Raw genomic sequence first — 24,225 nt, forward strand, 5'->3', positions numbered from 1 at the left:
AATTCATGCGACATTAACTTTTGTCGCTTTTAAAAATTAATAATATTAATTAAATTTTTTTCCAATATTAATATTTCGAATAATGTTTGTTTTTATTTTAGGAAGTCTCTCAACGTTTGGGTGATGATAAAACATTATCTGAACACCTGAAATTACCGATACAACGTATTAACGACTACCAACTTCTTCTCAAGGTAAGAATAGCTTCTAAAGCTATTTGTTTACTAACATAGCATAGTTAAGAACTTTAATGAAATTGAGTCTTTAATGAAGTAAAGACTCACGCAAAGTAGGCTCAATTGCGCGCTGTTTATGTAATCTTTATCATTATTTACTAAAACGAATATTGATTAATTTGAAATAAATCATTCTTATGGATTTGAGAATAAAATATACACTTGGCAACATCGATTAAAAAAATCTATATTTGTTTAAATTTGATTAGGTATTGTACATCAATTTTGTATACGTTTCAAGCGCCAAGCATTGTTTTGGTATCGTTTCAGTTTTCTCAGAAAAATTGAAAAACAATTTGGCGTGTTCAATAAATTTAATGAACTGTATTTATCGGATTTGGTCATTGAACTTAAAATTCATTAAAACATGTAAGCAATTTTTGTTTAGATAAAATAATTTATTTATGAGACAAAATAAAATGTATCGCTTTATTTATTAATTTATTATTCAAAAATTATTTGGACGTTGATATAAAATTTTTTTAATGTATCAAGTCATGTTAGCCAAAAAATTTGAACAACATAAAGATATATCATTATCGTTTATAAAGCATTTTTATTTTTTCGAAAATTTGTTAATTAAGTTTGAACATTTTCAAATTAAATTATTTATAGTCTGCGAATCTGTTCTAGATAATATCTTTTTTATATTTTCTTCTTTTTATATTTAAATTTATACCCACTCAGAAAATGATGATGAAGGCCAAGTGTAAGAAATAACAAAAATATAGATATATTTAAATATTTCTAATGTTGTAATTCTGTGATAAAAATAAATTTAAAAACATCCAACAATTTATAGAAAAAAACGTTTGGTTGGAATACTCACGTGGCGTCCATGTATCTATATAGTACGAAATTGTTGGTGGGATAACATGCAAAAATTGTAAAAGTTCTTCATAAAAAATCTTGGTCACAACAAACATTCATGCGACACATTGCATTTTTATGGTGGAAGCGCAAGGAAGCAAAACAATTTACAGCCCTAATTAAACTTATCTTCAATTCGCTTGTAAGATATATACGAACGATTAATTTTTCGCTAGCTATCACTTATGTGCTTAATTCCGGGACCAGGACTCCACATTCTTGAAACCTATTAGAGCTAGGTTAATTTTGATGACAAATTTGAAAATTATGAGCCAAATTTAGTAGGATACATACGTGGTTTATCAAAATTGGATAAAATTTGGATGGGATAGAGTAAAATTAAATTTTTGGGATTCTGATGACGTCATAAAGTTGAAAAATTCCATTTTGTTGATAACACAGGCAAATTTTATCCGATCTTATTGGAATTTTTTTTGAAACCCACTTATTTTGGGTCATTCTTTTCAGCTGTGGTGTTAATTTTCCACTAGCTATCATTGATGTGCTTAATTCCGGGACCAGGGCTCCAAATTCTTGAATCATATTAAAACCAGGTTAATTTTGATCACAAATTTGAAAAGTATGACCCAAATTTAGTAGGGTTACATACTTGGTTTATCAAAATTGGATAAAATTTGGATGCCATAGAGCAAAATTAAATTTTTTGGATTCTGATGACGCCATAAAGTTAAAAAGTTATAAAAAACTAGAGAAATTATCTGATACCACTTATTTAAATCCACTAACAAAACATTTAAAGTTTATTTTTTCTAAGGATAAGATTCAATAGGTTTCTTAAATTGAATTTGTAAGTTCGATTGGTAAATTAATTATATAAATATGTCCAAGCAAGGTTTTGAATATATAAAAAAAAACAATATGCCTATATACATATTATGTTCAAATCTGCATATGGACTCCATATTATGTTGAAATTTATATATGGAAGTAATAAATTGTTAAAACATAAACATTGCTATTTTAAAATAATTTTATAATTTGTTTTTTTAACGCGATTCTGTCTATAATTTCAATTTGCATAATACCTACGTTACATTACGTCTCAAAAATGACATAGAAAATTATAAATAAATATTATTACCGCGAAGCATGCGTGAATAACTTAAAAATATCAACGCGGATTAATCATTGTTCCAAACTTATTTTTAAAATTTTTTTCGATTTTAAAAACTTTTTTTTAAAATCGTTTTAAAGCTTTGTGTTTACGTTAAATGATATTATTTTGATATTTTCGACTATAGTCACACTACAAATCGCAGAGGGGAAATAATCTCTTAAAAACTAGTCATAGCAATTATTTTTAATTAGATTTTACTAATTACATGACGCTTGTTATTCTTGCACTGATGTAAAATTGTGTTGACATAGAGAAGAAGATATATACAACCTTGGAAATTATGATTGTTATTTAGAAAATGTGCCAAATATATATTTTTAGAATTGCATAATTTTAGTACAATGTTTATGAATACAAAATTAAAAATAAGCCCATTTAAAGAATTTAATTAGATACTGTAAGCAAGATCTCAGTGAGCCTCAATTTAAAACTAGTTTTACAAAGCATATGTTAATCAACGAGTGATTACGAAATAGTAGGGGGGGCCAAGAGGGGATTTGTGTAGTAGCCCGAGCGCGTCAAATTAATATATGGGGGGTTCCTTGGATCTTCCTTAGTACCTCCACAAAATATTAACCCTAAATATGGGGGGATCCTCGTAGGGCAGACGATCATATTAGTAAAAACAAAATTGCGATAGGTGAATTACCTCGACAGCTTTAGATTAATATATGGTCGGTTAATTACATGAAAAAATTTTGATCACGCTCTAGTGACTACGAGTAACAAACTTTGCAAGCCTCCCATTTCTTTGCAAAGAAACAGAAATCCCCTTATTTAAATGTACATTTTTTAGCATGTAACTAACCTACTATATCTTAATCTGACTCGAGTTAATTCAAATTCCGCAATTTCGTTTTTACTAATCTGATCATTTGCCCTACGCGCGTCCCTCCTTCTTTAGGGCTGATATTTGAAGGAGGTACTAAGGAAGGTCCAAGGAACCGCCCATATCCTAATCTGACGCCCTCGAGTATTACAACAATCCCCTCTTGGACTACACTACTAAAATTTATAAAATCGTTTAATGACCTAAAACTTTTAGTATGTGAGCCTAAAATCAACATCACAAATGAGAATGGAAATGCCATTAAAAAAATTTCTCTCCGGCGGGGAATCGAACCCCGGTCTCCCGCGTGACAGGCGGGGATACTGACCACTATACTACCGAAGACTTATAATATTATTAAAAATATTTAGATTCGAATAATCGGTACATTTATTTCCAATAGTATTTTTATTTGTGAATAAGAAGACTAAAAATAAAACATTAAACATAAACCAACAAGATGATTCTTAAAATGGAAATTATTATGATAATCAAGATTATGATATCCAAACCAAATTTTGTTTTTTCTTTCTTTCCAGGAATTGGTAAAGTATACACTGTGGCTACAAGAGGACGCCAGTTATTTACAACGTGCATTGGAATTGATGCTAAGTGTCCCACATCGTGCCACAGACGATAAATTTACAAGTAGCATAGAAGGATATCGTGGCAGTATTTATAAATTAGGACGATTATTAGCACACGATTGGTATTCAATAACCAAATCACCAACTGCAACTACACCAGTAGCAGTAAAAAAAGAACGTTACTTATTTTTATTTAAAGCTAGGATACTTGTTTGTAAAGTAAAACGTATCTCTGAAGATAGATCAGTATTTCAACTTAAAGATATTATTAAAGTAAGAATTTTCGTACCTATATAATTTTTTTTTTTATATACTTTTAGAAATAGATATGTATATTTCTTTCATGGTCCATTTAGTATAAAGAAAATTATAGTAGGTAGGTATATTTATTTACATGATTTCAGCCAAAAATTTAATTATTGTTACTTGAGAATTAAAATTTAGCACTATTACTTTCAATTTATCTTGGTACGCTATTAATAAAAATATTTTATGTAAGTAAATATTTAGGAAAATTTTGACCCCAATATCAATCTTGTCAAATTATTAATGTAAATTATGAGAATATTTTACCGAATACACAAAAGTTTCGCAATTAAATTTGCTTCATTATTTCCCAAAATAAAAATTATTCACATAAAATTCGAACTCTAATTACATAGACTTTTTTGGTAAATAATAATTATCTTGTAGCAATTTCGTGTGGAGCTCTTTAAGCCAAATTTTTTTGGAAAGTATTCTCAAAAATACGACTTTTTTAAACCAGGAAATTCTAGATTTAAATGTAAAGCTTAAATTCTAGCACCTTTGTATCCAGAAACCCTAGTACCTGTTTTCTCATCTTTTAAGAAAACAAATTCATTAAAAAATTTAAAAAAACATCTTGTCTTACAAAACATTAAAACAACTGAGCTTCTCAATTCAGATGAAAATGTGGAAGACTGAATTTAGTGAGGCTGTAGATATACGCAAATCCTATAAAACTGTTTTATAAGACATCCCCACTCCTCTTGGTTGACCTTCGACAGTGCATTTAAGTTTTTATTTTCGGGGGGAAATATGAGCTTAATGAAAGAAATATACTTATTTTAACTTAAGTTTAACTATTAATTTTAGTTAGATACCCTGTGATAATTAGAAACAATTAATTTCATATTGATCGTGTATACTCAGTAATTATCTGTATAGCTGCCAGATGTAGAAGTACGTGATTTTCCAAACGATTCGCGTACTTTTGAACTGCACCAGGTCAATATTCCTGGCTATCCTCTCACATTAACTGCACATAGAGATCTCGTCAAACTCTACTGGCTCGATGAAATTCGTCAATACTCCAGTGATATAGGTACCTTTTAAAATTAATCAAATTAGTTGATAGATATTTTACTGATTGTATATTTAAATCATTTATATGGTGTCAAGATTAACGATCCGTGGAAAATGATCCCAAGGGAAAAAACATTTTACATTCAACTCGAGTTGTTCATGTTAATATTTTCTGGGATTAGTTGGGCTGATTTTTTTTACCATGAAGCACTCAAATTTTGCACTCAACTCGAGTTTGTTAGATTTTTGGAATAATCTTTTTGTGATTTTTTTTTATCAAAGAGTTTTTTTTTTTTTTGAGATCATTTTTCCAAAGATCTTTACTCGAGTAAACCGCACATATATCACTAATTCATTTCATTATATTGAAACCAATATACAGACTCGTCAATTTATGTTCAATAAGCATTGATAAAAAAATTAGTATGTTGATTTAAATGTAATAGACATAAGCGGTGGGCCCGATTAACCACTAGACAGAGTAAATAAGTACTTGGGGACACGCGCGCAAAAAAAAAATGTCAGCTCGTAACAGCCAATGATAGAGGAGATAAATTAATTTAATCTCTTGAGAATGAACGAAAATGCGAAAAATTTTGAAATAAAATAAAGCTTGTACTCATACACCAATAATCAAATTATTTTTTATTATTTAAATTATTTATTGTAATATAGTATGTACTACCAAAAACCTAATATAAATTGAATTGATTATATTTTTTTGGTACGACCTGACGGTCTACAATGACAATAGGTATTATAAACTAATAAAAAAAATACCTTCGTTTATCAACACATCTCAGTAGCGTTTAAACAGCATTATCGATAATAGCGATTGAAAATTATGTATTGGAAAAGGTCAATTTTCAAGATGTTATGAACGATTTTGTATCTAAAAAATTAAGAAAATTTAATATATAAACTTAATGTACTTGACAAAACTATTTTCTTTCGTTTATAATTGTATTTTATTGCATTTAACAAGAATAAATTTAAAATTAGAACACCCGCGCCTCATATTACTCAAACCTATTTATCAACTTGAAAAGACTTAATGATTATCAAACGGCTGAAAAGGAACTCCTAGAATTGTATTGCCTAGATGTTCTGCCATGGTTAATCTGGTCTTGTTTAAACGAGAACGATATAAACTGCATGCATATGAAATGGTTTAAAATACAATCCGTATACATATTTTGTTAATAAAATACGTTTATACATTTTTTACACGATCTTTACAAATATGCTAAAAATCTATTCTAAGACTACTTCACATGGCATCATTTCACGATTTTGTTTCACATACAAAATTTATCGTAATATAAGCTTTATACATTTTTCGTTTTTCCAATTTTGGTATCTAGCAAAAATATATACACTATAAATGAGATATTTATAGGAACGACTTGCGATAAGTGATGAAAAGTTCCTGAAAATCAAATATTACTAACAATTGACGTTTAAAGTTGTCTAACATTTTTGCGTATTTTCACTTGGAACAAAATTTACTGTAAAATAATTGTCACCAAATCCCAACCTGAAGTCAGATAAAATGAAAGTGTAATTGAGATTAATTTAGATTATTATTTTAATGATTATTTTCCACCTTTTTCAATCACAAAAATCTCTACCCAAATTAAGGAAAAATGAACAAAAATTAATAAAAAATATCTCATTTATAAAAAATTAACAAACATACACTAAACCACACTACACGATGAGTCCGTAGGTATTGATTTCATTTTTATACATACAATCTTTTATTTTTTCAAAATGTTCCAAATTTTATGAATTTCAAGTGGTAACAACTACTGGCCATAATGATAATATCAAAAAATCTCAAAATTCGATACCTACGAATTCTAAATTAAACATTAACAATATATTTTTCTATAAGCGTTGTTTTTCAAACTAAATTCAAGTTAGAAAAATAATCGTTATATGGGTAAGATTTAACCCAATAGAAAATAAAAATTTAATTTAATTTGAAACTCATAGTTTGATTTTGGTTTGTTTATTTTAATTTCATTTAATCTTAAACCTTCCATTTTCTCACGATAGTTGCATTAGAAGAACACGCAGCAGACGATTTACAAGTAGAAAAAGTTGAAGAAACTGTAGAACAAGTTGAAGAAACAGTTACAAAAGTTGAAGAAACAACAGTAATTGCAAAAGAACAATTACAAGTCACAAAACAAACTACAACTACAACATCAACTGAAAGTTTTAAGACTGCTGAAGCGGACGTAACTCTTACTGAAGCATTAGATACCTCATTACAAGATACTGTACTATCACAGGCAAAAACTGTTATTGTTGAAGCAAAACGTGCTATTGTTATACCTGTAGCTGAACCTTTACAAGCTGAAGTCAAAACTGAAAGTAGCAGTGTTGTAAAAGAAGCAAAAACTGAAGTTAAAAGTGAAATTAAAAGTGAAATAAAAGAAACAAAAACTGAACTAGCTTCTAATAAAACAACTGAAGTGAAAGCTGAGACTTTAAAATCTGAAGTTAAAACTGAAAACAGTAGTGAAGTAAAAGCTGAAATTAAAAGTGAAGTAAAAGAAACAAAAACAGAAGCTTCTAATAAAACTTCTGAAGTGAAAGCTGAGTCTTTACAAGCTGAAGTAAAAACTGAAACAAGCAGTGAAACAAAGGCAAGAACTGAAGTTAAAACAGAGAGTAAAAGTGAAGTAAAAGAATCAAAAACTGAAGTAGCTTCTAATAAAACTATTGAAGTGAAAGTTTTGAGTACAGAAACAAAAGAAATATTTATTGATAAACCAAAAAAACCTGAAATTCAATCCAGTGCTACATCGAACTTAGAACAAAATCTCGAAAAAGTTGAACAAAACCCTGCAAAACCAGTGGAATCAAAACAATCTCCAGGTGAAGTTCAACAAAGTTCTTCAAACCCTGAATCTAATCCAAAACAAACAGAAGTTGTACAACAAAACCCTACGAAACCAGCGGATAATCCAAAACCAGAGAATAATCCAAAACCAGCAGATAATCCAAAACCAGCGGATAATCCAAAACCTGCAGATAATCCAAAGCCAGTAGATAATCCGAAGCCAGCAGATAATCCGAAGCTAGCAGATAATCCAAAACCAGCGGATAATCTAAAGCCAGCAGATAATCCAAAACCAGCAGATAATCCAAAGCCTGCGGAAAATCCAAAACCAGTAAATAATCCAAAACCAGTGGATAATCCAAAACCAGCAGATAATCCAAAACCTGCAGATAATCCAAAGCCAGCAGATAATCCAAAGCCAGCAGATAATCCGAAGCCGGTAGATAATCCGAAGCCAGCAGATAATCCAAAACCAGTAGATAATCCAAAACCAGTAGATAATCCAAAACCAGCGGATAATCCAAAACCATCACAGTCTGATAAAACAGAAACTAGTGAAGCTAATCATCAACTTGACTCTGGCGAAGAATCAGCAGAAATGTCGGGACGTTTTGGAAGTTTTAAAAGCTCTTCAACAAGATCAGGTAATAAAATAGCTATGATTATTGTAGATTTAATCCCTGTTTTGCAGAATTGGTTAAATTTTTGACGCTTAATTATCCTTTTAAAGAGTTTTTTAAGGTCTTTTTTTAATAATAAATGAATTTTTCTACGCAGAACATTGTTTGGTAAATTTAATCTGCTAACTTTAGAGACGCAAAAAGTGTAAGACAGTTTCATTCAAATCAGTCAAACGTTAATTTATGTTACTTAGAATGCAAGTGCCCTAATGCAATAGTCCACGCGTAAAAATAGATTCTAATATTAGTTTATATATGTGAAATGCGTGCAATGTAATTACATGGCGTTATCCGCGTGTTATTGTTTATTTTTTTTGAACAAGTTAAGTAAGTGGTAAATTAAAAATAATATTATGGGCCTATTTGCAATATTATTCCACAAATATTTAGTAAAAATTTGGGTAAAAAATCAAATTTCTACACCAAAAATTCAAGAAAAACATTTTTATTTCCGGGTTTCTAAAAATATGTTCCATAATAGTTTATTGACACACATTCATATTTCTCCAGAAAATATATATAAACGAGTTTTCAGACAATTTGTCATTTTTTCCAGAATATCATGAAGAAGTATCTGCAACATATTCATCATCAACAACAAATGGTCGTGCACAAATAAGTGAAGTACATCAAAGTGCTGCAATCAGCTCAAGTAGTGAAATTCTTCAAGATGGTAAACTTATATCAGCTGAAAAATCTGGCTACGCTGTTCAAGGAAGTGAATTGCGGGAGGGTGGTATTGTAATTTCATCCGATCAAAGTGTGACAATTGAAAGTGGATCTGGTTTGAGACCACAATTAACATCTGGTGCGGCATCATCTGTTGAAATAAGTGAAATTATTTCGGAGACACAAGCATCTAAAACACAAGCAAGTAGTGTTGAAGCCGCGTCAGTTAAAACTGAGTCGAAAACAGTTACATCAGAATCGTCGTCTACAGAGGTGAAAGGAAAACCAACATTTACTCAGACAATTCAAGGATGTAGCGTTGAACGTGAGAAGTTTTATTAAATTTTAATTATTAGTTTAATGTAGATCACTGTGGTAGTCATTCATACACCATCGGAATTATAGGACAATTCTCTTCAAAAACGCGTTATCTTTGGGAAAACAGACTTTTTATGAAATTGTCAACAGTTACACAATATATAGGAGCCTAAAGAGAGTAGTCAGGATATAAAATGTTGGGTGTCTTCATCTTAAATGCGACACACTGTATGTAACCTCTATGGCGATGTTCAACAATGACATAATCTTTAAGATTTGTTCCTCTTTTTTTAATTAGAAGTTCACTGTTCTGTCCGTGAAGTGGGAATTCTTCACCAGAATTGATAAAAAAATTTAGTCATCATCCCAATTAGAAGAGGGATATGCAGCCAAATGGCATACTGTTCTCAAGGAAATGCACAGAGAACTTACAGTTCTATATGTCGCAATGGCCCAATTGTGGCATCCTTCTGTTATTATTATACAACATCCACTTTCATTTCATATTATTGTCAATTTTAATTCCGACGGCGTATGAAGAATCATTTTAAATGTAAATTAGTAGTTACGCATTAATTAATATAATTTCATTATTTAGCGGGCGATAATGCTGAATTTAATTGTAAACTTGGCGGTGGTCGTACTGATAGTCTAACATGGTTGAAAGAAAATAAACCGCTTGATGATAAATTAGCTGATCGAATTGTAGCATCAGCTTCAGAAGCTGGTGATGCTTTTTCTTTGAAAATTTTGCACTGTAAAGAATCAGATAGTGGTACATATACTGCACTTGCACTTAATACCGAAGGGAAAGTTACATGTACTGCACAGCTTGTAGTCGAGCAATGTGAGTGTTTCATCATATTTTTAGAATCTTTTTTACATTCATTCTAGATTTACACAATAAAGCATTTCCAATGGATATCTGTAAGGTGATATAATTGTCTAGGAAATATTTTATGGTTTCCATTGCTAGATATTAAAGTCATCTTTGGATATCCTTTGGCCATTCACAAATTTTTTATAAAGGAAAATATCAAAATTTAGGATAGTGAAGAAGATAGGCTGAAAATATTTTGTATTGTAGATTATTTTAAAATTTCTTCATGGTAAGCGTGTTCATCTCAAAAATAAAAATTTTAAATAGCAGCGAAAAATGATTCATCTCATCTGCAATATGTTTAGCTGCTTTTTTCTGTTAATTCAATCAAATTAAACATTGGACCTTGCATCTAATCAGGTATTTTTCAGATAGCTTCAACTAGTGAGTGGTCTTGTGAAACATTCTGGAAAAACCAAAGTTTTAAACCAATAATTGTTTATTTTTTTATAAGAAACATTTTTTACATTTAAACTTTTGTTCTATCTCTAACGGTTTACAAGATAAAATTTTGCGTAAAATCGTGTAACTTGACGAAATAGACAAACTTTGAAAAGCTGTATCTCCGAAACTATCGGCCCCATAAAAGCCGGTCTTATCTCAAATTGTTGCAAATTTAACCTGCTTTAAAAATAAATACTACAATTTTCGATGAAAAAAAAGTCTTTCTGGGTCAAAATATGCAAAAACTAAAATAGTGTAAAATTTTTGATGTTTCTCTTATTTTTCGGCAATATCCGGTCGTTTTCCGAGGTTGAAAACTTAGATTTAACATTGTCTTTACATTGCAAGCACCATATCAAAAAACAAAAATACATGATTTGATGAAAGGTTCACCCCTTTTCATGTATAATTTGACTGAATTATGTCTATTTAGAAGTAAAACTTTGATCATTTGCAACTGCTTTAAATGTAGCAAAATTTTGCACGATTGTTGTAGAGCCTATATATTTTTCTATTTCAATTACGTAGTTATTGCCTGTTGCTGATTTATCTTCGCTATTCAACTTATATTTATATTAAAATTCGTCAAAGTAGCTTTAGATAATTTTTTAAGGCGTCGTTGTAATATGTCCACACTTTTCCAATTGATAAAGAACGGCAAAGAATCGAAATTTTAACTAGTCTTTTTCGTATATGCTTAGACTAATCTTTAATTTTTCCTAAAATTTAGTAACAGCAGAACAACGCCGCGAACGAGCTGAAGCTAACGCTCCAGTATTTTTGGTACAGCTAAAAGATTCCGAACTTTTGGAAGATACACATTTGCGTTGTATGATAAAAGTTAAAGGCGATCCAAACCCAGATTTGACTTTGTACGTATAAATTAAATACATTTTTTTTTGGACGCAATAAAATAATGTAAAATTTTTAGCTACAAAGATGATAAAGAAATTACTGATAGCCATAAAACTGTTAAAATCAATCGTGCTCATGCCGAAAATGGATATTATGAAATGATTATTGAAAAAGTTAAGTATGAAGATGCGGGATTGTACCGTTGTGTTGCTAAAAATAAATTTGGCGAAGCCACATCTCAATCTCAAGTTCGTGTCACAGGTATACTACACAAGATCTTTAGCAAATCTTTTTCATGAATATGAACCAAAATTTTATACAAATTTTTTTTAGATCATAAGAACATATTTGGCGAACTTGAAAAACAAGGATTATTAGAGCCAGGTTCTATACCCAAATTTATGTGGCAAAGAAATGGAGTATATTTTGAACCTGATGAAAGATTTAAAGTTCTTATGGGTGAAGATGAAGATTCATTGGCACTTGTTTTCCAACATGTCAAACCAGAAGATGCTGGTTTATACACTTGTGTAGCACAAACCTCTAGTGGTTTGGTTAGCTGCAGTGCCGAACTGACCGTCCAAGGGGCCATAAACCAATTACCTAAAACACCAGAAGCACCAAAAATTATTATTGAACAAAAAACATTTGAAGCAGCTGCAGGTGGTTCAGCTATGATGGATTTACAAGTAACTGGTTATCCAAGACCATTAGTTACTTGGACCTGTGATGGTAAACCAATTGAAGCTGGTGGAAAATACAAGTAAATATCAAGTCCCTTCAACTATTTCTTCTCTCTCAACTTTTTCCGAATTATTAATTAATTAATTTTTTTTTTTTTTAGATTTTTATATGAAGATACTCAAAGCATCTCTTTGGTTATTAAAAACGTTACAACAGCTGAAGCTGGAAAGTACGAAGTTAAAGCCAAAAACGATTTAGGCACTGATATAGGAGAATTGGAATTAAAAATTAAAGCTCCACCTAAATTCAAGTCGAAAATTGAAGATAATTCTTGTTTGGCCGACGAAACTTTACGAATAAAGATGGAAATTGATGGTTCACCAAGGCCAAGTTTAAAAATTTACAAAGATGGTCAAGAAGTCCAACAATCCGACCGTATTGAAATTGAAAGAGAAGGAATGACTTATACTTTAGTTATAAAAGATGCAAAATTATCTGATAGTGGATCTTATTCTATTGTTGCAATAAATGAATTAGCACAAGCTTCAGAATTTTGGAAAACGAAAGTTTATTCCAAACCAAAAATAATTAAAAGACTTGGTGAAAATATTGTACGCAGTGAAACTGATTATGCAGTGTTTGAAATTAAAGTTGAATCTGATCCTGCTCCCACCATTACTTGGTACAAAAATGATAAGGAAATTACATCAGATACATCAACCTTAATTCGTACTTCTGATGGTCAAGGGACGTATGGGTTGAAAATTACTGGCGCAGTTTCTACAGATTCTGGTAGATACAAATGTGTTTTGAGAAACGAACATGGCACAACTCAGGATAGTGCAAGATTGGATGTTCGTGGTGCGCCAGTTGTTCGAGAACAGTTACGTAATATAACTGTTACTGAAGGTGATGTGGACATTGAACTTGTAGCTGCAGTTGATGGTTTTCCTAAGCCAAACGGAAGATGGTATGTTGTAAAATAATTTTCGATAAAGTTCTCTAAATTTAAAATATATTGCAGTATATATTTATAACCTTCTCGGAATAATATTTGGTTATAAAACAAATGCGTGGGAGTCTTTATCTCTCAAACTATCCGTAGTCGAAAGCTTTATCTACAGCTGCGACAACTTAACATATCTTAACATAGCGAACAAACGAAAGCTTTAAATTTCTATTTTAATACTACTTTTAATTTTTGAATTTTTTTGTAGGTTTTTGGGAGATGTTGAAATCACCGAGAGTCAAAACGAATTTGAAAAATCTGTGGATGAAGATGGCAATTACAAACTTAAAATCAAGGAAGCCAATAGTGATTTACATGGAAAATATACGCTGAAATTATCAAACGAATTAGGAGCTACTGAAAATAGTGCTGATGTTACAGTTAACTGTAAACCAAAATTAAGGAAGACATTAGCTGATACCGTAGTTGATGAGGGTGCAACCTTAAACTTACAAATAGAGGTGGTGGCATGCCCAGAACCAGAAGTTAAATGGTTCAAAAACGGTAACGATGTATCGGCTGATGCACGTATCAAAATAACACGAGATAATCAACGAAATGAAACGTACAATTTAACTGTGGATCTAGTGAAATATGAAGATGGTGGAGAATATGAAGTTATTGTACAAAACGTTTTGGGATCAGTTAGTAGCAAGAGTACGGTCACTGTCCATAGTAAGTATAACTTTACGTTTCTTTAAAAAGGGGTCTAATCAAATTTATAAAATTATTTTAAGGTAATTTTTTGATAAGTTTTAAGATGATTTGGGTGAATATTTTTTGTTTGCAGTTTCCCCTACATTTACGAATATTAATATCCCATTTTTACTTCATGTTCGTAAATGTTTCACGTTACTTTTACATTGTTAAAGTTCGTCATATTTATATTTGTATTTCATTTGTGATGTTTTACCATTGGTTTAAAGTACTCCATTTTTGTTTTTTGTTATATTTTGAAGTAGTTTTGAAACGTATATGTTGAATTGTAGTCGTATTTTTTGTTTTTTTGTTTTTCTTCCTGTAATTTTTGCTAGTGTTGGGTAACATTTTTGTATGACAAAATGTTCAGAATCTATTTACAAAAGTCCAAATTACAGAAATAGTTGACACTGTAAATAATGGCCATGAAGAAGAAGCAATTACCTCTCGAAAAACTGACGATAGTGTTATTGCCTATCCCGTAATTGACAATGAAGTTGGACCAGGAGAAATCGCTGAAGTATCGAATACAATAGAAATCATAAGAGAATCGCAAAGTATAGATGCGGAACAACCAGAGGATACAGTTTTGAAAAAATCGAAGAAACCAAAATTACTTGCTCACGCAACTACGGATGATATAGAACCTAATCGAAAACTTAAAGAGGAGGAAATTGTACAAAATGTTTTAACACCAGAAACTGATGAAATTAAACCAAACATTACACGAAAAGTTTCGAAATCTACTGTTGAAAAAATTGAAGTATCCGAACAAAATACTGATCAAGTAGATTTAGGAACAAAACGACCAAAAACTGCTCGGTTACTATCGAAATCAAGTGTTGAAAATGTTGAAATTGCTGAAGAGAAAGTAATAATTGTTGAAAAAGCTGAAGAACCCCAAAACAGTAAACTATTATCCAAATCGAAAGTCGAACTTAAAGAAAGTATTGAATCAATTAAAGCTGAAGTAAATGTCGACAATGGTATAACACTTAAAACAGAATTTAAACGTTCTGATTCTGAGAAATCAGGTGTACAAATAGTCGAATTAGATGAGCCAACAACACCTGTAATTGAAAATCAACCATCTTCAACTAAACCGAAGGTTGAGGATGAAGATGACGAAGAAATGAAAGAATTATTTAATAAGATTAAAAAACAACGTAGCGTACTTGAAGAGATTATAGGTGATAAACCAAAAGGAGAAGGTAAGATAAGCAAAACTTTACAATAAATCAGAAAAATCGCATAACAAATTTTAACTTCACAGCAACAAAATAAACTGTTACACAAGAAATAAAAATATTAATAAACACAAAATTAACATAACAATACACATAAAAAAAACTCTTAATACCCAAAAATTGATCACTATTATCAGTATGATGCTCATTAATAAAATTAAGTACCTACATGGTATGAAAAGTCAAATTAATTGGGAAGCACGAAACAACATTATAAAGGAACGCAAGCAAAATCTGATAAAGTCTCGAATTTTAATATAATTGAAAGTAAAAATATTTAATTCGACTACTTTCTTGTCCATTGTCCGTTTTTGCAACCAAAATTCCCATTCACATTCAATAGAAATGATACTAAATTTGTCGAAATCAATTAAACCACATAAGTTCTTTCAATTAAGTATAACCGCATAGCTAACTAAGCTACTTTAGACTGCAAAAAGTGATCTAACTCTTCTCAGACTCGGTTGTACTTTGGCTTAAGTCATATGTACACACACACGTCAAGACTATTTAACTTCAAATTTCAAAATGAATTTTTTAGGTAAAAATGTTTTTAAAAATTCTTTAGCGGTAGGTATCAAAATGCATGGATGTTTTTTGCATGAAATTCGTCTAAAAAATCTCTACTTATTACAGTTAACGCATATTTAAAAAGAGGTAAGATATAACCACGATATCCGTATTTTTGTATACATGTATGCTTTAATAATAATAATAATACTTAAAGAATCTGGGACTAAGTAAGTTGCGAGGCTGCAACTTACTTTAATAGAAACTGTGTCTACATTCATCTGTCGTTTGTAAAAGGAACAGGCAAAAAAACTTCATCAACAAAAATGTTTATTTTATCTTTGCCTGGTAACGAGCATCTTATCAATTAACCACTTCATTCAGCCTCATTATAATTTATAAACTCTCGATGCCACGATTGAACCCACATCATTCGAGGTTCCAAACTTTCCAGTAAAGTGCATAATGTCTGTACCTTCCTGGTTCAATAATTTGAGTATCCATGTGTATGTTTGTATAAAACCGGATAATTAAATTCAAGTATTTAAAAACAAAATCAAAAAAATTTGATTCCATAAATATAAATCTAAAAGCAAATTCAGTGGAAAATATTTAGGAATATTTTAAATATGACGTTTTATCGTCATATTTCCAGACCATTATCTGGAAAACTAAAAACCTATGGTCTGACAAGCCTAAAACTGGAACAACTTTCATTTTGTTCAGTTTCATTTTATTCGAAACTCTAGTATATATTTTTCATACATACGGATGTAAAAATCCAACAAACTTTTTCATAAATTATTAATTGAAATAAATTTTTAATAGCAATTCCACAAATTTTGGATACAAATCTTGAAGATGGACAAGTCTTTGAAACACAAACACAAAAATACTTTGTCAAAGCATCTGGTGTACCCACACCAGAAGCAGAATGGTTTTATAATGGTCAAAAGATAAAGAGTACAAAAACAACAAAAATAAGGCGAGAAGAGCTAACGTACACTCTAGAAATGCCCAACATGAAGAAAAGTAAACATCAAGGGAAATATGAGTGTAAACTCACAAATCGTATGGGTGAAATTGTACAAACTGGTAATTTGCATGTAATCGATGAAACTGATTTAAGAAAGCCGAGAGTTCGACAAGGATTATCAAGTGAAAAAGCACCAAAACATGAAGGCGCTACATTGACTGCTGTTATCACTGGAGATCCAGAACCTTTTCCTACTTGGTAAATTAAACATTATCTGAGTATTGCTTCGAAGGTACTTAATAATGTCGAGAGAAATCTTTAATAATACTTTTTACCATGATTAGTGAATCTATTTTACCCACCTCCCAAAAATATTCCCTTTAGAATAAAATTCACTCCATAACCTGGTTGGAAATCTGCCTACCCCTTAAAAACAAAATCTGTTGAAATCGTTCTTTATACGTCAATAAATATCCTTATTTGCATCTTTATGAATTGTAAGCGTTCTAAATATTTTTTTTCACTTTGTTTAACATTTTTGAATATAACGTGAAATAATTTCTAATTTGTTGAAAAAGAATTTTGGCAAAATATTTTAAGTACCTACGAAGCGATTTATTGATTCCTTGCAAGAGTTCTTAATCATATTTTTATTCCAGGTATTATAAAAATACCGAATTAACAAAAACTGAAGTTATTAGCTTTTTAACTGACGTCAAAGAAGTAGAGGATGGTTTAGTAGAATGCACATTTTCTATAAACATCGCCGACTGTGAGTATTTTTCAAATTATATTAATTATTAAAAACATTTTTTATTAAGTAAGAGTCTTTTAATGATCATTATATTAATTTTCAGGTGAACATGAACATACTGGAGAATATACTGTCAAAGCAAACAACAAGCATGGAGAATGTGAAACCACTGGTCGATTGGATGTATTATTGAAACCAGAATTGTATGACTTGTACGATGTTGGTGCTGTCCCAGGGGAACCCGCAACACTTTCTGTAACAATTCATTCTAATCCAGAACCAGTCGTAACATGGTTTAAGGAGGATGATGTAGAAATCACTGCTAGTGAATCATATCGTATGGAAAAATCGGAAGACAAAGAACAATACAAATTGATTGTCGAGAATGTTACTTTAGCGGATGAAGGAAAATATGTAATAAATGCCTCAAATGAATTCGGAGAAACCTCTGGTTCTTTACGACTAAATACACAAAGTGTGTATTCTTTAAACAATCACACACGATCGGACTTTGTACATAGTAAATAAATCCAGCTCTGGTCTTTTAATTTAGATAACCGGATCTATGGGATATTTATAAGACCGACATATTTCAATATTATTACTCGTTTCTTTAGATCAAGTTTAACTGCCTTAACTTTGTTGAAATGGGGTAAAAAACCATACTTCTAGTTAATCTGACAAAAGTAATACTTAAAACGCTTTAGAAAGTCCGCTCGTGTGAGGTCACTAATTAAATAGTTGGATTAAATCAAATGAATTGTGATTTTTAGCACTAACGCCGTCATTTATAACAAAATTAACCGACCAAATTATTGAAGACACTGCAACTGCAACTTTACATGTCCGTTGTGATGGATTACCCAAACCACAAATGACATGGTTGAAAGATGATAAACCAATTGAAAGTGATGAACATACAACGATTGAAACTAAAAAAGAAGGTCAAGTAACCAGTGATTTAATTATCACAAATTTCAGAAATGAAGATTCGGCACGGGTAAGTTATTTAAAAGTTGCTTTTTATTGGAATTTTACGAAAATATCTTTATGATATTGCTTTTATTAGTATTCCTGTGTGGCTAAAAATCTGGTTGGTAGCGCTGAAACAAATTGTCGCGTGGGATTGGCACAAACAACACCATCATTTGGAAAAAAATTAGACAAAGGTCTCGAAGTTTTCGAAGGAAAACCATTCGAATTGAAAACAACAATTTCTGGAAGTCCCAAGCCAACTGTTAATTGGTACAAAGATGGTGAACCAATTCAAGATAATGATCACATTAAAACAGAAGTTTTACCCGATGGAACACTCATATTAAGTGTGGAGAAGGCAACTCCAAATGATAGTGGAGCTTACAAAGTTGTTGTTACTAATCCAAATGGACAAGCTGCGTCAATGTGTGCTGTTGTCGTAAATCGTAAGTAAAGAAAAATTTTGGTAAAATACTCAATAAAATAGTCAATTCATATATTTTTCTTGAAAACGCGTTATTTACTTTTCAAATGATGGCAATGTACACGGGAAGTATAAAAGAATTTTGTTGACTAACGTAAAGAATGAAAAAATTATAATAAATTATTCTTTTTTCAGCTGAACCATTGGCTCCGGAATTCGAAAAAGAACTAGAAAATGTGTCTGTAAATGCAAGTCAACCATTAAAACTAGAAGCTAAAGTCAAAGCTTACCCACCACCAAAAATAGAATGGACTAAAGACGGAGTACCCATTAAAACTTCACAAGGTTTCAACGTTATTAAACAACCTGATGGTACTGTAGGATTAGAAATAGAGAAATCGAAACCTGACCACGCCGGCCTTTACACTTTGACTGCCTCCAATAAGTTAGGAGAAGTTACAGGAGAAGCAAATGTAGAAATTCTTCCTGAATCTACAAAACCGTCATTCAGGGGTGACTTACTTCCTATGAAAGTTGTGGAAGGTTTCCCTGCAAAATTAGAAATTAAAGTATTAGGCCATCCTAAACCAACAGTGAAATGGACACGCAATGGATGTGAAATAATCCCTGATGGAAAGCATAAGAAAATTATTGAATCTCCAGACGGTACATGTGCTTTACTTATCGATAAATGTACTGTACATGATTCTGGACCTTATGAAATTCATCTTGAAAATGAAAACGGTGAAACATCAAATAAAGCCGTTTTAACTGTTATTCCTCGTAAAGATCCGAACTCCCCTGAAGAAAGACCTATTTTCTTGCATGATATTCGTGATGTTATTACCGACGAGGGTACACCTTTAGTAATTGAAGCTCCATTCCGAGGTAATCCAATTCCAAGCGTATCATGGACTAAAGATGGAAATCCAATTGAACCTGATGCACGTACATTGATTACATGTGACGGAGCAAGAGTTGGATTAGCAATAAATGAAGCAGAACCATCAGATGCAGGACTTTACTCATGTAAATTGACTAATCCTCTAGGTGAAGATGTTAAGGATGTTAAAGCAACTGTGCGCAAAGTTTATCAACCACCAAACTTTGAACAAAAATTCACAGATATTCAACAAGTAATTAGAATTAAAAAATGTAGATTATATTTAAAATCCTAATAACCAAATTTTGTTTTAGTTACCAACATTCGATGCAAAGTTTCCATGTCGTATTTCTGCTGTGCCATCTCCAGAAATTACTTGGTACAAAGACAATAAACCAATTCATGAAACTGATAAATACCATATTAAACGCGACGGTGATGCCAGTTGTTTATATGTTCGAAACTGTGCTCCAGAAGACGCTGGTCTTTACAAATGTACAGCTACGAATAGGGAAGGAACTGCTTCATGCGAATCCTTACTACAAGTTGTAGATAAAATGTACGGTTACATCCAAACTATTAACTTCATCAAATAACATGAATTTTATTTTTCAGAGATACTCGTCAAAAAGTTGAAGCACCATCCTTCCTCAAGAAAATTGGTGATACTGAATTATATAAAGGCATGACCGCTAAGTTTACCGCTTGTGCGACAGGATTCCCAGAACCAGAAGTTGAATGGCAACGAGAAGGTGTTAAACTCTTCCCATCAGAACGTATTCGAATGGAGAAAGACAGATCTGGCTTACTAAGATTAACAATTGAAGGCATTGATACACCAGATGTTGGAAAATATACTTGTCGTATATTCAATGAGCATGGATGTGAAGAATGTCACGCTAACTTAACATTTGATTGTAAGGAATAAAAGACTCATCTAACACCCTTTAATATACTTTCGATTAATTGAAAAATTATTCTTTTAGCAATTGATATTCGACCAAAACGTGCCGTTGGAGACCAATATTTAGATTACGATAAGCATAAAAACACTGGAGTCCCAGTACCATTATCTGATGCCCCAATTATATCAAAGATGCTGGATCGTCACTTAACTTTGTCATGGAAACCATCACTACCATCTGGTCCAAGATTCCCAGTTACATATCAAGTAGAAATGTTAGACTTACCACATGGTGACTGGAGAACAATAAGAACTGGAGTTCGATCATGTGTATGTGGTATTCCACATTTGGAACCATTTAAAGATTATAAATTTAGAATAAGAGTTGAAAATCAATTTGGTATTAGTGACCCATCTCCATTTGCTGTTACATACAGACAAAAATTAGAACCAGAACCACCAAAATTCACTCCTTATTTACCACCAGGGTCACAATTTTCATTAGACCATTCACAATACTTCCCAAAAGACTTCGATATTGAAAGACCATTACATGGAAATATGAACCAAGCTCCAGTATTTCTTAGGCAAGAAGATGATCGACAATACGGTGTTAAAAATCATAATGTTAATCTATTTTGGTTCGTTTATGGATATCCAAAACCAAAGATTAGTTATACATTCGATGACGAGCCAATTGAAATGGGTGGCCGATTTGATTCCAGTTATACTAGAAACGGCCAAGCTTCATTGTTTATCAATAAGTAAGCTTTCAAAAATAATGTATTCTTTTTGTAAACAATTTTCACATTTGTGTTATGTTTTTAGAATGTTGGATAGAGATGTTGGCGTATATGAGGCTATTGCTAAAAACGAGCATGGAGAAGCACGTCAAAGAGTTCGTTTAGAAATCGCAGAACCACCACGCTTTTCCAGGCGATTGGATGAAGCCCATGTTCTTTTGCGTAAAACTATTCGACTTGAAGCTAAAGTTACAGGAGTTCCTTATCCAGAACTCAAATGGTACAAAGATTGGCAACCCTTAGCAAGTTCGTCCAGAATTAAGGTATACTTAAAATACCCGAATCTCAGGTACTCATAGTAATTTGGGTCAATATCAAGAGATTTGCTTATAGTCTAACGCCCATTTTTTCAGATTTGCTAATAGTAATATTTTTTCAGATACATTTCGTTGAACCAGACACGTGTTTCCTAACAATAAACGATATTATTGCACGTGATGAAGGTTTATATTCATTGAGTGCTCGAAATGTTGCTGGAACAGTATCATCCTCAGCAATGATTTACATTTCTGATAACGAAATCGATTACAATTACTACAACTACGCGCCATATACAAGTCCCGTGAAACCACGAACAAAACCATACGAAGAAATGTACGATTTGGGTGATGAATTAGGACGTGGTACTCAAGGTGTAACATATCATGCTGTCGAACGATTAACTGGTCGTAATTATGCTGCTAAAGTTATGCATGGTCGTGGAGATTTGAAACCGTTCATGTATAATGAATTAGATATTATGAATTCATTGAATCATCGTAAACTTATTCGTTTGCATGATGCATTCGAAAGAGATTCATTCATGATGTTAGTCACTGAGTTGGCCAGTGGCGGTGAACTTGTCAAAGACAATCTTCTTAAACAAACATATTACACAGAAAGTGAAATTTCTGGATATATTCGTCAAATCCTTTATGGATTGGATTATATGCATGATAAGAGTATTGGACATTTTGGTTTGAACGTAAGTATAGAAAAAGAAAATGACCTTTTATAAAGCTGATTTCGTCTTTTAGAACGAAATTTTATAATAATCTACTCCTATTTTCAGATTGGTGATTTATTAATTTCTCATCCAGGAAGTGATGATCTTAAAATATGTGATTTTGGATTAGCAAGGCGCATTGCTATGGGTAGATTAGCTCCATTACATTATGGAGTACCAGAATATGTAAGTCCAGAAACAGCTAATGGCGAAGGTGTAGGTTTAGCCACCGATATGTGGAGTTTAGGTATTATTACTTATATTTTACTTTCTGGAATTTCACCATTCCGTGGTAAAGACGATCGTGAGACCTTAACTAAAGTTCGATCAGGTATGTTTTTTTGTTTTTAATAAAAAGGGTGTGTATTGCATTTTAGAAAACACGGATATTTTTACAGGAAATTGGGAATTCACTGATGAATGGTGGATTAATATTAGTAGCGAAGCACAAGATTTTATCAGCAAATTGTTAATATTCAGTGCTGAAGGTAGAATGGATGTAAAAACTGCTCTCAAACACCCATGGCTTACTCGAGCTGACAAAGCACCCGCCGATGAATATAAAATTAGTACAGAGCGTTTACGAAACTACTATAATCTATATCGTGAATGGTATGATAATGCATCGTGTAAAACATGGTATCGTCGTAATAAACTTACTGTTGCTGATTCGGATCCATCACGTATGGTTTATCCACCTGGCGAAACTTATACACCCACATCAAGAACTCCAGAACGTATTCCACGCAAACCAGGTTCTTGGGAAACACGTATTCCAGAACGTCCAGGATTGGATTATGAAATTGGTGTTATCAAATCTGAAAGTCAGTAAGTATCAAAAATATTTGAAACCATACCTCACACGATGCTGCGGGCGATGATGAAGGCTTATTATACTACCATTGAGTTTAAAGTTAGAAGGTTACAGGTTCGAAACCGAATCTGTTAATTGATTGTAGTGTCGTTGCACTGATGATATTCTGCAATTAACTCTACCAACACAATCTACTAACTTCTAGTTTCATAAATTGTCTCGTCTTTTTTCCCCGCCCACATCAAATTATACAGTGATGTGTAACATAAAAGAAGGTAAAATCCCATTGTTATTAACTTGAATTATTTCTTTATCAGTTACCAGAATGGACCCGATACATATCTACTGCAATTACGTGATACCGATTTCCCTGTACGATTACGTGAATATATGAAAGTAGCAGCTCAAGTTCGTCCTGGCCGTACACTAGGTGACTCTGATTACGATTGGAGGGTAAGAAAAAAGTACAAATAAAAAAGTACTAATTTTGCGATAATTCATGAATTTAATTGTCTTCGTAGACTCCATCAATTCATGAACGTAGACGATTCACTGATGTTATGGATGAAGAAATTGATGATGAACGAAAAGAACGTATTAGTAAATACGGTTCAGCCGATACATATTCTTTACGTCGTTTACGGCATGAATTAGGATATCGATTGGATACGTATGCTGAAGCTGAAGCATTAATTGAAAGCAAACAAAGTGGTTCTCTACCATTTTTCAGAGAAAAACAACAAATTGTACCAATAGTTCAAGGGCAAGAAGCTGAATTAGTTTGCTTTGCAGTTGGTGACCCAACACCTGTAGTCCAATTTTTCAAGTATGTGCTAACATTTTCAGTAATGGCTACTATTTCAAGGACTGGC

At 31.8% G+C, this 24,225-nt stretch overlaps 1 protein-coding gene and 1 non-coding gene across 2 annotated transcripts in view; one reads left to right on the forward strand and one right to left on the reverse strand.

Moving 5' to 3' along the window:
• LOC123298256 (obscurin) overlaps positions 1 to 24,225 on the forward strand; it is a 39,907-nt gene that overhangs the window by 12,896 nt on the left and 2,786 nt on the right. Inside the window, exons 7-33 of the mRNA XM_044880211.1 lie at positions 102 to 194; positions 3,613 to 3,933; positions 4,849 to 5,005; positions 7,048 to 8,484; positions 9,077 to 9,514; positions 10,106 to 10,354; positions 11,562 to 11,703; positions 11,763 to 11,947; positions 12,020 to 12,449; positions 12,531 to 13,340; positions 13,588 to 14,054; positions 14,477 to 15,289; positions 16,664 to 17,069; positions 17,471 to 17,583; positions 17,669 to 18,040; positions 18,339 to 18,565; positions 18,635 to 18,986; positions 19,160 to 20,100; positions 20,162 to 20,406; positions 20,463 to 20,764; positions 20,834 to 21,515; positions 21,580 to 21,817; positions 21,934 to 22,518; positions 22,606 to 22,870; positions 22,938 to 23,367; positions 23,671 to 23,806; positions 23,875 to 24,179. Of these exons, the coding sequence (XP_044736146.1) occupies positions 102 to 194; positions 3,613 to 3,933; positions 4,849 to 5,005; positions 7,048 to 8,484; positions 9,077 to 9,514; positions 10,106 to 10,354; positions 11,562 to 11,703; positions 11,763 to 11,947; positions 12,020 to 12,449; positions 12,531 to 13,340; positions 13,588 to 14,054; positions 14,477 to 15,289; positions 16,664 to 17,069; positions 17,471 to 17,583; positions 17,669 to 18,040; positions 18,339 to 18,565; positions 18,635 to 18,986; positions 19,160 to 20,100; positions 20,162 to 20,406; positions 20,463 to 20,764; positions 20,834 to 21,515; positions 21,580 to 21,817; positions 21,934 to 22,518; positions 22,606 to 22,870; positions 22,938 to 23,367; positions 23,671 to 23,806; positions 23,875 to 24,179 (11,141 nt within the window). The remainder of the gene's footprint in view (positions 1 to 101; positions 195 to 3,612; positions 3,934 to 4,848; positions 5,006 to 7,047; positions 8,485 to 9,076; positions 9,515 to 10,105; positions 10,355 to 11,561; positions 11,704 to 11,762; positions 11,948 to 12,019; positions 12,450 to 12,530; positions 13,341 to 13,587; positions 14,055 to 14,476; positions 15,290 to 16,663; positions 17,070 to 17,470; positions 17,584 to 17,668; positions 18,041 to 18,338; positions 18,566 to 18,634; positions 18,987 to 19,159; positions 20,101 to 20,161; positions 20,407 to 20,462; positions 20,765 to 20,833; positions 21,516 to 21,579; positions 21,818 to 21,933; positions 22,519 to 22,605; positions 22,871 to 22,937; positions 23,368 to 23,670; positions 23,807 to 23,874; positions 24,180 to 24,225) is intronic.
• Positions 3,347 to 3,418, reverse strand: Trnad-guc. The gene has a single exon. It is a non-coding gene; the product is annotated as a tRNA-Asp (tRNA).

The sequence above is a fragment of the Chrysoperla carnea genome, chromosome 4, assembly GCF_905475395.1.
Source record: "Chrysoperla carnea chromosome 4, inChrCarn1.1, whole genome shotgun sequence".
NCBI classification, from domain to species: Eukaryota; Metazoa; Arthropoda; class Insecta; order Neuroptera; family Chrysopidae; genus Chrysoperla; species Chrysoperla carnea.